Source organism: Amphiura filiformis, chromosome 4, assembly GCF_039555335.1.
Source record: "Amphiura filiformis chromosome 4, Afil_fr2py, whole genome shotgun sequence".
NCBI classification, from domain to species: Eukaryota; Metazoa; Echinodermata; class Ophiuroidea; order Amphilepidida; family Amphiuridae; genus Amphiura; species Amphiura filiformis.
Window position 1 is genome coordinate 51,169,039 of NC_092631.1, and position 13,341 is coordinate 51,182,379.

The window sequence follows — 13,341 nt, forward strand, 5'->3', positions numbered from 1 at the left end:
CTGTCCGTTTTCCTATACACAATACACAGTTCTCTCAACATTGACGCGTGACCTCTAAAAATGATGTACGTTGGAAGAATGGGCACTTGCCTAGTTAACATCACTGTGTGAAAAATAACCAGCCAATATTTTAGCTATTCTCCAAACTTCTAGCAAATATATTTTTCTAACATGACCTAAAATTACAGCTAGGTTAGATGTTCAGAAATAGTCGCACTTTTGTAAAATATGGGTGAGGGCAAGGCATAGCTAGCCAACTCCCCGTGTTAATTGAATGGAGATTTGACCACAAATATTGGTATCGGACCGCTCACTTCTGAAGGATGCCACAAAAAAACGGTACAAGCTACATTTTAACTATTCTAAATAGGTTCTAGAAAATATAGTTTTGTAACATGTCCTAAATTTTTAGCTAATTTAGATGTTTGGAGAGGGTCGCACTTTTGTGTTTTAGGAAGGATATGTAAACGACAGATAAAACCAAAAATATGAAGAAATTATTTCCAAACCGTGTTAAGTCAACAATCATTATGTTGCTCATTTTGAAGAATGCTGGTTAACAAAAAGCAGGTCTTTGTCTCATTTCGTGAACAAAGCTACACATACCATTGTTTCCTTTCGTTTCCTTTATAATCGGTTACCCAACTGAAGCTATAATATCAGCTTTATTGCGATGTCGCACATTGAAAACAGACACTTGTGCACAACCAGAGAAGATCTGATTTAATCAGTTGAGCTGCTTCAATGAGTGTTATCTTGGTTTAATAGCTTTTAATGGGGTTTAAGTCCTGCAAAGGTCGAGATGAATTCTACTGTAGACATGACTGCACCATGTGGATATGACCTGGTTTGATATGCAATGAGTGGTGTCATTTCAATAAATTCAGTCGTTAAACAAAGGTGTGCTTGATAAATCTTTATTTTTTTTCGTTTTTGTGCCTCTAGTAATGAATGTAGCGATTTATACATCATATTTAGGCAATCATATTTCAGGTATCCGGAACACCATCAATGATTCAACTTCAATTGATTTGCTGCCACAATCTTCAAATCCAAACATTTCTAGTGGCTCAGTTTTCAGAGCCCAAACTGCCTTGCCTTGTGAGTGCCCTGTTGGCTTTATGCCAATGTAAATATTTAAGCTTTACATGTAAATATATTTTACGAAACAATGTGACAATATCAAAAATCGTACCGTCAGGGAAGTCACAGTACATCTCATCCGTACCATCTGGGCAATCTCTGGTGAAGTCACATTCGGCTGTATTAACTATACATTGTCTTGAAGATGGAGAACCACGGCATGGCCGATGGTCTACGCTGCAAATAACTTTATTAAAGGATATTTGATGAATGAGTTTCCTTTACATGTTAGTTAATTAATATGGTATCTTTAGATATGTAAATCTATTTGATGGTCAAGGGAAGCAGGTAAAATAAAATTAAAACTGCGTCGGACAATCGCCGTATCCTTATTTATCCTTATTAATTAAATTTACAACTACTGTCAATCTAGGGCATAGAAAATACCTTCTTGAGAGCCGCATACAAGTTCATCCATTCCGGTAGTACAGTCAGGAACAGTATTACAGGTTTTCCACTTAGGAATGTGAATGCCATCACCGCAATCGAACATTTCCACCTGTTCATCTTGGTCTGTAAGCAATATTTACGCCAGGAGGAATGGGAGTGTTAGAAGAAGAATCGACACAAAATTTCACGTTCCAGCCTCGCGTTTGCTCAAAATTTTCAGAATACTCCCTTGTTTTTCCAATTTTATCCATTTAAAACTTTACATTCCGCCCTCATGGCTCGAATAAAAAAGTTCAAATTCCCCACCAAGACCCCCAAACAAATTCGTATTCCACCTCAAAACTCAAACCCCGGCGTAAATATTGAACAATGTAAGCAAGGTCACTAAACGGTTTATTTTGATGCAAGTTATTGGCTTCAACAAAAGCAGATAAACATTTTGTTAATATCTGAAAAATATTCGTCACGATGTCGACGTAATAATCACCATTGCCCTTTTACAATGTACATGTACAATATACATGTTCAATATTACAAGTCCAACCCCGGGGTCCAACCGTTCTACTTACTTTCAGAAAGAGAGATATCGAATTCACAAAATCCTGGGTTACCAGCCCAATCCTGATAGTCATATCTTACACGTGTTTGCCCAAGAGGAAAGAAAAGTCCTGGTCCGTGACTCTGTGCTATCGTGATTATTTCTTCCCCACTTCTGGTAGATAAATCAGTTACTACAGGTTCTTCCCATCTGATAATTCGTCCTGTGATACCGGCTGGAACCGATTGCTCTATATTGTTAGGACATATCACTCTAGGTGCTACATCGTCGACTGTGTAAGAGATAATACATTGATCATGTTAATTCGAAGTTACAATTTTAGTACTATGTGCGGAAACACACCTCGGTTTCCATCAGATCGTGCGCTATATATTTGATTAATGAAGCTATTTAAAATATCAAAACGTGTTGCATTTCCGGCATATTTCTTTTCGTGGTATTTGAACTGAACACTGTACTAGAAAAATGTTCAAGGGTTAATGTCGGTAAGGGACGCATCATTTGATATTCAAGGGGCACGGCAAAAATTCAGAGTTGGGTGGGGGAAATGTGTTCCTATGTCATTGTATGTTCCAATGCCTCCCTCTCCTGGAAATCAAATAGTGTGCCCCTAACGCAAATAGTGCGCCCCTAAGTTATGTGACCCATGTTCATACTGCAGTTACTGTCCGTTTTCCTATACATAATACACAGTGCTCTTTCCCATTGACGCGTGACCTCTACAAATAGCCTACATTAAAAGAATGGGGATATGCCTAGTTAACGTCGCTGTGTGAAAAATAACCGGCCAATATTAAAAGTACTCTTCTAAAGTTCTAGAAAATATAGTTTTGTAACATGTCCTAAATTTTAGCTAATTTAGATGTTTGGAAATATTCGTACTTTGGTGTTTTAGTTAATGTTATAGGTAATAGTACATTGCCTAGTTAACGTCGCTGTGTGAAAAATAACCGGCCAATATTAAAAGTACTCTTCTAAAATTCTAGACAATATAGTTTTGTAACATGTCCTAAATTTTTAGCTAATTTAGATGTTTGGAAATATTCGTACTTTGGTGTTTTAGGAATGATATGTAAACGACAGATAACACCAAAAAATATGAAGAAATTATTTCCAAACCGTGTTAAGTCTGCAAACCACCATGTTTCTCATTTTCAAGAACGCTGGTTAACAATAAGCAGAGTTTTGTCTCATTTCGTAAACAAAAGCCCACACAGAATTGTTCTCTAGCGCTCGCTTTATAATCGTTCACCCAACTAAAACTATAATCCCAGCCATTGCTCCATTGTACGTGTAAAAGCAGAAACATATGATGTGTGTATTTAACCAGAGAAGATATGATTTAATCAGTTGAGCTGCTTTCAATGAGTGTTATCTTGGTTTAATAGCTTTTAATGGGGTTTAAGTCCTGCAAAGGTCGAATTGAATTCTACTGTAGACATGACTGCATCATGTACAGTTCCAATGTGTTCGGACTAATAATGGGTGTATAAAGCGTTGTAACTCATTATGAGTCAATGAGAAAGTATAAGATGATTGCCATATAGTAAATATAATTTATTTATTTTTTGTTTGCTTATATATTTTGACCAATCCTGATTCACTGTAACAATACTAAGTCAGAAATCAGCGTATTCGCTTCATTCAAGAATGGAAACAAAGAAAGTCTCTTGAAATCCTGTATACAGCCTTGTCCGGAGTCGTAGTTATAATAACCCCACATCCCGTGATTGGTGCTTAAAACGGGAGGTGTTCATCTGGTTTCTTTTCTTTTGGAAAATTGCAGAAAATGGCGAACGATGTCAGTACATTTGTAAGGCAAAAAGCAACGTTTCTGGGCATTGTTGACATGGCGCCTGAGGAAAGAAAGTGTCCTATTACTGAGACCTAACTAATCCTAGGGCACGTTTTTTTTTTTTATCTCAAACAAACTGTAACTGAGTTGGGCTGACATATTGTAGTTTAAGTAATATGATACCATGTTACTGTTGCATAACAGCTTACTTTGTCTTTTTTTAAATGTTTTCACTTCATTATGTCTTTTTTACGCCGTAATATTTTGTACTTACGAACTGTAATAATGAAATTACATGCTGCTGTGTTCCATGCAACGTATGAGTCGATAAATACAAAACTGACTACAGTATTTCCAGGATAAAATAAATTGTCGCCCTCTTCTCTTGTTTGGGTAATTAAAATCGTATATCCAGAATTATCTGTAGCGGTTGGTAACATCCACGAATATGTAAATGACCCATTTTCATTAAGGGTCTCGTCCACATTGTGAGACGAGGTGAAATCTCTGAGATCGATGCCACTATCGCAATCATGAATAACTGGTGGAATGGTATCAACTGATGACATTGGGGAAAAAATTAAAAGTTGGATTATGAACAGATCAACGTACCATCGGATTCTCTAATAGTCCGGTTGCAAACTAGTATTGTTTGTCAGGTTAGATTTGTTTTGTTTTGGTTTTTTCCTCCACTAATTATTGTTTTTATGGTGGGTACAAAACACCCCTAGCAAATCAAGATTTCAAGGTGAAAATCATAAAGGGGCCAAAAGAAGCAGCCTCGCTGTTTCAAGATATTTTTTATGATTTCTCGGCTTATTTAAAAACCATTATCTCGTTCTTGACCAGTTGTACAAAACATGGTATTGTCCACCGTCTAAAGGGGCCTTGTCCTCCGAACAGATTCAGTCACGTTGCGTTATTAAAAAACGTTCATTTACTTTGGTTAATGTAAGTTCATCCTTCCAGTCAATGGCCAATGCTCAGTCTATTGAAAGTCTATTGATGTCTACTGTATAATAGGGATGACGCCAACCTTGCTCACTTTGAACACTAAAATGTTAGCTTGATATAGGTTTAAAGAAAATTATTTTTAGGACAGCAATAGATGAATACGAATTTTAAATAGATCGCCCTGCACTACAACATTCACGCGGTACTTATGCATTGAACCATAGATGTCAAAGAGATGCTAATCTGATGAAAACTACATATATCCAAGCACAAATTTTGACCAAAAAGTAGGTTTTGAAAGTCAAAACCTCAAGTGTCCTTACAATATTTTCCAAATTTTATGTCATTAGATGAAAGAGCACACTTATATTGTTCATATACTAGCTTCATTTCAATGAGCAATGTCCAATTCTCCTTAAATTGCAAATCTTGTGCAAAACATTACTATTTTCGCCTGTTTTTCCATACGGTTGTATATTCAATGAACTATGACTTTGCTAAAACAAATTGATATGATTTAAAAATTGTCCCTCATTGGCCCCATTTACTAGTAAGATCCTCATTAGAACTGTACATTATACATATATTGAGCGGAAAAGTAAATAAAACGATACTCAGTTACATAATTATATACCTCGCAAGTTCTTGCTTACCTATGACCACAAGGACGTTAAAGGAACACGATGCGTGAGCTTCAGTCGACACATACAAATATTGGACAGTCGTCTCTCCGAGTTGAAAATGATCTCCAGGTTCATGAGTGGGTGAGGCACTAGATGAGGTGGCGGGTTCTTCTCCATTGACTGTAGTTTTTACTGCAGTAGGTGGTGTCCAAAAGACTTGTACATCATTAACATTTGCTTCGGCCACTGCTCTTATATCATCTGGACATCCATTTACTGTGATTATTTCCTGAACTAAAAAGTAAAAAAAATGAATGGCGTTATTTGTATGGTAATCGCCGATAATTCACACGTTTTGACTCGTACTTTTTTAGTACTGCAGCCGAATCCAGTAGAAAGAGATTGTTATTGAAGAACAAAATTAATGAAAGAGAAAAATGCAAGTTGTAAAATTAGAAAGGCATCTTTGATCTTACGAAACGCGTTCTACACTCTTGTCAAGCGTCATCGCCGATATTGATCATACTGTATCATCATCATTTATTGTATTCTTTTTTTCATCAAATTTAGAAATTTTTGCTCCATTTTGTGAACAGATTACAGCGCCCCTGTAGGTTAAATATCACCAATTAATGCTGGGCAGTGCGTGAAAATAAGAGAGGGACTTTTTTCTTGCATGGCATTCTTAAAAGGTGCTTAAAAATCACTGAAAAATACCAAGCTGTATAGTAAAAAAAGTGCAAATTTCAGAGTAACATGCAGGAAAGGCATGTTTTCTACCATTATTTTACAGTTTTGATGAAAAGTTCCCTGAAATTCATCCGCAGCATATCGATTTTTCCCCCAACCAGTTGGCCAAAATCTGTTCACAAAAAAGTAGGGCGCACTGTAAAATTGTGGTCTTTCCACTTCAGTGCTTTAAAACAAAAAAAGTCTCAGGTCATCATATGTTGAAATTTTGGTCATTTAGGGATTCATCCTTCTACTCTTGATTGAGAATAATGTCATTTCACTGTGAGAGTTCCTTATATGAGAAAATCATGCTTGAAATCACCTATTTTTCCATTGAAACCTGTGTTATAGAGGAATTAGTGGTATTTAACCTGTATGTGCCACATGTCGGTAGTCCGCTCATTGTCTAGCTAGCTACTTCGCGCCTTTTTTTATTCCATGAAAAAAGAAATTTACAAGAAATCAAAACATGTTTTCACATGGGAAAATAAATTTTAAAGAAAAAATCATGGGAAAAAATACGTTTGTGAAGATTATCATTCATCCAGGTAGTAAACTATATTAATATTGAACTATAATCTAGTCAACTGGACTTACTGTTTTTGAGTGGGAAATTTTCACGTCCAATCCTGAACGCATCATCAGCCCTATCATCTGGCGGCAAAAGTTCATTGACCTGTGAAACGGATGTTGTAGTATCACAGGTCACCGCAGTTGACTCAGCATCGCAAGTCTAAATCGAGACAACAAGAAAAGTTTGCAAGGTTGCAGAATTCGGCGCGTGCATCACGATCGGATTCGGATAGAAATTGGAGGAATAGCGAAGGATTTGAACTGGACAGTGAGCTAAAAGATAAATGGGTTAAGAATTTATCTAGTCGTCCTTTGACTGAGAGCGAAAGGGATGTTTTAGCGAGAGGATTGAACTTCTCTGTGGCACGTACCAAATCGGATACCACATGTTGATCTGATCACTGCTACTGAATCTGCCATCAAACACAACAACTTATGCACATCGGACGCGGAGGATTTAAGGTCAAAAGTATCATCTTGCCTTGTTAACGCGAAGACTCCGAACTCGAATTTGAACAAACAGCAACGAGAAGCAATCAAAACCCTTGGTGAAGATAATGACATCACTATTTTACCAGCGGACAAGGGTAGGTGCACTGTTGTGTTAGATAAGACTGAATATCATAGCAAGGTATGTGCGCTGCTAAATGATACCAAGACTTACGAGCCACTGAAGCGTGACCCCACTAGTGGATATCGTAAGAAAGTCATTGACTGTCTCCAAAACCTTGAAAAATCGGAGGTTATTGATCGCAACTTGTATCACAAACTGTACCCGGGCGAGTCGATACCCAAGTTCTACGGTCTGCCGAAGATCCATAAACCGCATGCTCCGTTGAGACCAATTGTAAGCTGCGTGGACTCGGTGACTTATAATGTAGCAAAACACATCGCTTATATTATTGGACCGCTGATTGGGAAATCTAAACATCACATTGTCAACTCCCAGGATTTTGTCAACAAAGTTTGTGACATTCAATTGGATGACAACGAGACCATAACTTCTTATGACGTTTCAGCGTTGTTTACATGCGTACCACCTAAGGAAGCGGTGAACTGTGTTCGCGAATTCTTAAGGAAGGATAATACCCTAAAGGAGCGCACAGACCTCAGTCCTGACCAAGTTTGTGAAATTCTTGAATTATGTCTGAACACGACCTACTTTGTCTACGATGGCAAGTTCTACAGACAATGCCATGGTTGCGCAATGGGATCAGCGATTGTCGTAAACTTGTTTATGGAACAGTTTGAACAGTTGGCCCTCACATCGTATGCTGGTACCCCCCCCCACTTTGCACTGGTATCGTTATGTTGATGACACTTGGGTGAAGCTACGCAAAGATCAACTAGCCCCTTTCTACGATCATATCAATAATGTCAACGAACATATCAAGTTCACTCAGGAAGAACTGAAAGACAACAAACTTGCATTTCTAGACTGCTTGGTCACCGTGCAAAGCAATGGCAGCCTAGAAACATCTGTATACCGCAAGGACACGCACACAGATCAGTATCTGTTGTTTGAATCACACCACCAATTGGTTCACAAACTGGGTGTAATACGCACTTTATTTCACAGAGCGAACACTATTCCCTCTAGTGAGGACGCGAAGGAACAGGAACGGGAACATCTACAAAAAGCCCTGAACCTTTGTGGTTATCGTAATTGGACCTTTCACAAAGCACTCGCTCAGACCAAATTTACCGACAAAGGTGCCGCTGCTCCCGCACATAAGACTCAAGATGACGGTGAGGTAACTCGCGGTAGGAACATCACTATCCCCTACGTCTCCGGACTTTCAGAGAAACTCCGTCGGATTTTTCGTGACAAAGGGGTCCCGCACATAAGACTCAAGATGACGGTGAGGTAACTCGCGGTAGGAACATCACTATCCCCTACGTCTCCGGACTTTCAGAGAAACTCCGTCGGATTTTTCGTGACAAAGGGGTACCGGTATCTTTCAAACCCAAGAATACTTTACGCCAAGCGCTAGTCCACCCCAAAGATAAACAACCTAAAGACTCGCAAGCAAAGCAACATCGTCTACGCGATTCAGTGTCAAGACAGTGGATGCGAGGAGCTTTATATTGGGTATGGGGAGACTAAACAAACACTTGCCAAACGCATGTAACAGCATAGACGAGCCAGCACTGGTTGCGGTGACTCGGCCGTCTACACGCATTTGGACATTACAAAACATTCCTTTGACAACAAGGACGTTAAAATCTTGGACAGAGACAGCAGATGGTTTGAGAGAGGGGTCAAAGAAGCGATTTACGTGAAACGGGAGGAGCCTTCACTTAACAGGGGAGGCGGCTTACGTCACAACTTGGCCGGGGCCTACAGTTCAGCGATCAGGAAGATACCTCTCAGGTTGAATTCAAAGGTGGTGACCTGTGATACTACAACATCCGTTTCACAGGTCAATGAACTTTTGCCGCCAGATGATCAGTAGGGCTGATGATGCGTTCAGGATTGGACGTGAAAATTTCCCACTCAAAAACAGTAAGTCCAGTTGACTAGATTATAGTTCAATATTAATATGGGAAAAAATCTGTTGAATTCTGCACCTTGAAAATGATTTTTTTAGCAAAAATAAAATGACATCATAGAGGTATTTTATTGTATCCAAAATGTGTAGAAGCATTACAAATGAAGTAAAACAGTCAATTCACTGACTAAGTTTATTTAAAGGGGCATTTCGTGATCCACAGCCTCATCCCCCCTCTTTTCTCAAAAAAAGTTGAGATTTTTATATCACTGGAAACCTCTGGCTACATAATGTTTATGTACAAAATATTTCTTGCAGATTAATTCGTTTTGCAAAGATATCGTGAAATTTGAATTTCGTTCTGGTGCACCAGAACGAAATTACAACGCATTGTCTATGGAGCAGTGTAATACACATAATCATGCATAACTCGCGAACGCAAAATCGGAATCAACTGAAATTTTGGGAATAGGCTTTTTTCGTGGATATGTACTGAAAAATGTCATAAAAAGAGGATGCTAGGATCACGAAACACTCCTTTAAATCAGTGATTTGTTACAAAAAAATCATTTGATTTAATCAATTGATATAAATCGTGCCAACCCTGTTGCTTGCCCAACCCCGATTTCACTCTTTTGGAGCGCATAATTATGTTGCATTGTATCATTTCGTGTCTCTTTTTCTTCTTTAAATTAGGTATATTAAAATCCCATCACAGTAGTACACCCCTACCTATATCCCCCTTGGGTCAACTACCTGTATTTTCATTATGATAACTATAGACGAATCCAATTTCACGTATTCCTACACCTCAATGGCAGCCATATTTGGGTCCCCGTCGGCTCCATCTCACCTAAAATGTGAAATGATGCGGCCTTGGAGGGTATTTTTTTAAAACTGCATTCTATCACCCGTGTTACACGTAGACAAAAGAATGATGACAGTTTACAACACAAAAGAATCCAACATCGAATTTTAAGCGGCTTTAATCCACCCAATTGGGCAGTCACAACACCAGTTTGGTGCTGCGGGGACCCAATCAATGGCCGACCAAATCCTGACCATGACTTGGCTCGTTGGATTCGTCTATACTAACCTTCCTGTACATAGATATCTATCAACCTCTCAGCAAAATTCCCAGCTGCATCTGAAACTCTTTGGTCAATCCAATACTCGCCTTCTCCGAAAAAGTCTCCGTTTTTCAAATTGCTGGTTTGGGGTAAGTCGGTGTCAAACTCGACAAATTTGATATCTAATAAATATAATGACAACAACACAAATATTCAAGCCTTGATCTCTAAAGAAGTTTCGGTTCAATACACAAGATGTCTGGTTGACTATACTGATGTTATTTGACATTCTAATAATCTCCACAATGTCCACCACCAAGCAAGAAAAGAGTACCCCGACGTGTAATCTTGATAAGCTGTCTGCTCGTTCATTATTCAAGTCTGATCGGAACTCCGGAAATTATCGGAAGAAACAGTGGCAATTTTACCATATTCATCCAACTTATACTGCGGGCATGCACCATCATGTTTACTAGGAGTCCAATCGGGTTATAGTAACCATCATGTTTACTAGGAGTCCAATCGGGTTATAGTAACCAACCCTAAAAATTCTACCTTTTCTTCGGCATTTCCTTGCTATGAGTTTGATTGATTGATTGATTGATTGATTTTATTTGGTTCCATAATACAAAATACATAAAAATATTATATTGCACAGTTTAAAATACATTACATAAATATAACACTTGACAAAATAAGAAATTAAAAGATATACAATGTGAAGATAAAAATACACTAGGAACCGGGATAACCCATAAAGCCAATGTTTCAGGCATATTTCCAATGGGGTCCTTGAAAGAAAGATTTTGGCAAAAAAGGCAAGAGTATAAACAAAAGAAGAAAGAAAGCACACAATGGACAACAGACCCCACTGGAAATTAGCCATTACTGAAAAGTTGCCTGATTGCACTCTTGAAATGATTAAGATTGGGGATATTTTTGATGTCATTTGTCATGTTCCAATCCCGAATTGCACTGTAATAAAAAGTAGTGCCAGCTGAACTTTTGATTTTAGGCACATGGAAATTAAAAAGCCGCCTTCTAGTATTATAATTGTGAATTTCTGAGGTTTTGGTAAAAAACTGACACAGGTAGGGGGCACTTGACCCATAATAAATTTTGTGCACATGACATAATTTTAAAAATTTTACTCGACACTCTACATTTAAAAAATTCAGACTGTTAAGTTCGGTTTGACCAATATGTGACCGGGGTTCTAGATGTAAAATATAGCGCACCATTTTATTTTGAGTGATTTGAAGTTTGTTTTTAAGCCGTTGACTGAGACCGGAATACCATGAAGAAGATGAATAATCAAAGTGGCATTGAATTAAAGCCGAACACAGAATTTTGCGACAGTTTTGGTTGAGACAGCTGCCATTGCGATACATAAATTTCATCCTGGAATTTGCCTTTTGAATAATATTGTTTGCAATTGCCATGCGCGGATTTAGAGGGGGCACAGCCGGCCCGTGCCCCCCCTTTTGGCGGATCCCAAAAAATAAAAAAAGAAGAAAAGAAAGAGAAGGAAAGGAGGGAAAGAAAAGAGGAAAAAAGAAAGGGAAAAAAGAAAGAAAACGGATCAACGTGAAAATCCTCGGGCCTATAGCCTAATAAATCTGTAGTGAGTATCATACACCGGGTGACACTCTCCAGGCGCGGATTCAGGGGGCGGCCCTTCCTCCCTCCCAAAAAAAAAAGAGAAAAGAGAGAAGAGAAAAGGAGAAGGGGAAAGTTAAATTGCACGTAATTAGTAGGCCCATGCCAAATAAACCGCACAGTAGCTCACAGTCTGGTCTATCAAAAGTAGGCCCTATAATACTAGTATATAGGCCGGATTCTTTTAGGCAGTACTTGTTGATTTCTGCTGGCCCGCCGATGATGCAAGGCCAGGGCCCGTCACATTTGTCACCAAAGTCAGTATTTTGAGTACGGACTCCATGCTGACTTCGATCCATGCATGCTTTAAATTGCGAATCTCCGAGTCTTAGGCTATTAAAGTGTCAGTGTAACATTTTACAAATGTGACACGATCTGGTCCATGGGGGTCAAAGGCGGCAAATTTGAAACTGAGATAAAGGTAAAAATATGGAATAAAAAAAACAATAACATACATAAGAAAATAGACATCAAAAAACTTCATAACTTTAGAACCAAGTATGCTAGACCTTTGGCGTTTTCAGTACATGGTAGCCTATTGTATGTGTAATGTAAAAATTACAGTAACTCAATTTTCAAAATGCCTCCTTTGGCCCCCATGGAGCAGATCGTGTCACAAATTGAGTTCGGCCCTGTTATGTTTTAAAAAGCGATGATATACTCTCGTATAGTGTAAAACAGATGCACCAAATGGCTTCAATTGGACCTTCAAAATTTCCAAATTTCGGAGGGGGAACATCAGACACCCCTGTCTATATAAACAACTGCCCGTTTTCGCTTCTGTTTATATTTCACACCCAGCACTCTGAATTTATACAATAACAGTGAAAAAGGTGGCTTCAATTGCATATTGGCCTGTCATTTCACAAATTTTATATTTTCGGCTTTTTCAAACTCAAATTTTACACCATAATAGTGCCAAAATAGTCCACCAAATGGCTTCAATTAGGTTTTTATTTTGCAAATGTTTCTCATTTCTCAGGGGGCATCCCCCTCAGACACCCCCCCATGTCGCGCAATGTTATGGTACATAAAGCAATAATTTTACACAAAAGAGGTCAAAACTTGTCCACGAATGGCTTCAATTGGGCCGTTTTTTGGCAAATTTTAGGCTTTTTCAAACTTAAATTTTACACAAGAATGTTAACAAAATGGTCCACCAAATGGCTTCAATTGGGTCTTCATTTTCCAAAAGTTTCTCACTTCTGAGGGGGGCACATCCCCCTCAGACACCTCTGCGTCGCGCAAGCGTTTGAGATGAGCCGCTTCGCGGCCATTTTTTTTTTTTCAGGAGTGTGCCCCCTTTCTCGAAATCCTGTATCCGCCCCTGGCAATTGCTTCCCCAGACACA

General features: G+C 38.6%; 1 protein-coding gene across 1 annotated transcript in view; it reads right to left on the bottom strand.

Annotated features, from left to right (window-relative positions):
• Nucleotides 1–13,341, bottom strand: part of LOC140151030 (uncharacterized) — a 50,409-nt gene that overhangs the window by 12,035 nt on the left and 25,033 nt on the right. The window contains exons 10-15 of the mRNA XM_072173220.1: nucleotides 10,358–10,513; nucleotides 5,495–5,758; nucleotides 4,162–4,446; nucleotides 2,103–2,363; nucleotides 1,531–1,656; nucleotides 1,196–1,330 (exon numbers count right to left, since the gene is read on the bottom strand). Coding sequence (XP_072029321.1) covers nucleotides 1,196–1,330; nucleotides 1,531–1,656; nucleotides 2,103–2,363; nucleotides 4,162–4,446; nucleotides 5,495–5,758; nucleotides 10,358–10,513 — 1,227 coding nt within the window. The remainder of the gene's footprint in view (nucleotides 1–1,195; nucleotides 1,331–1,530; nucleotides 1,657–2,102; nucleotides 2,364–4,161; nucleotides 4,447–5,494; nucleotides 5,759–10,357; nucleotides 10,514–13,341) is intronic.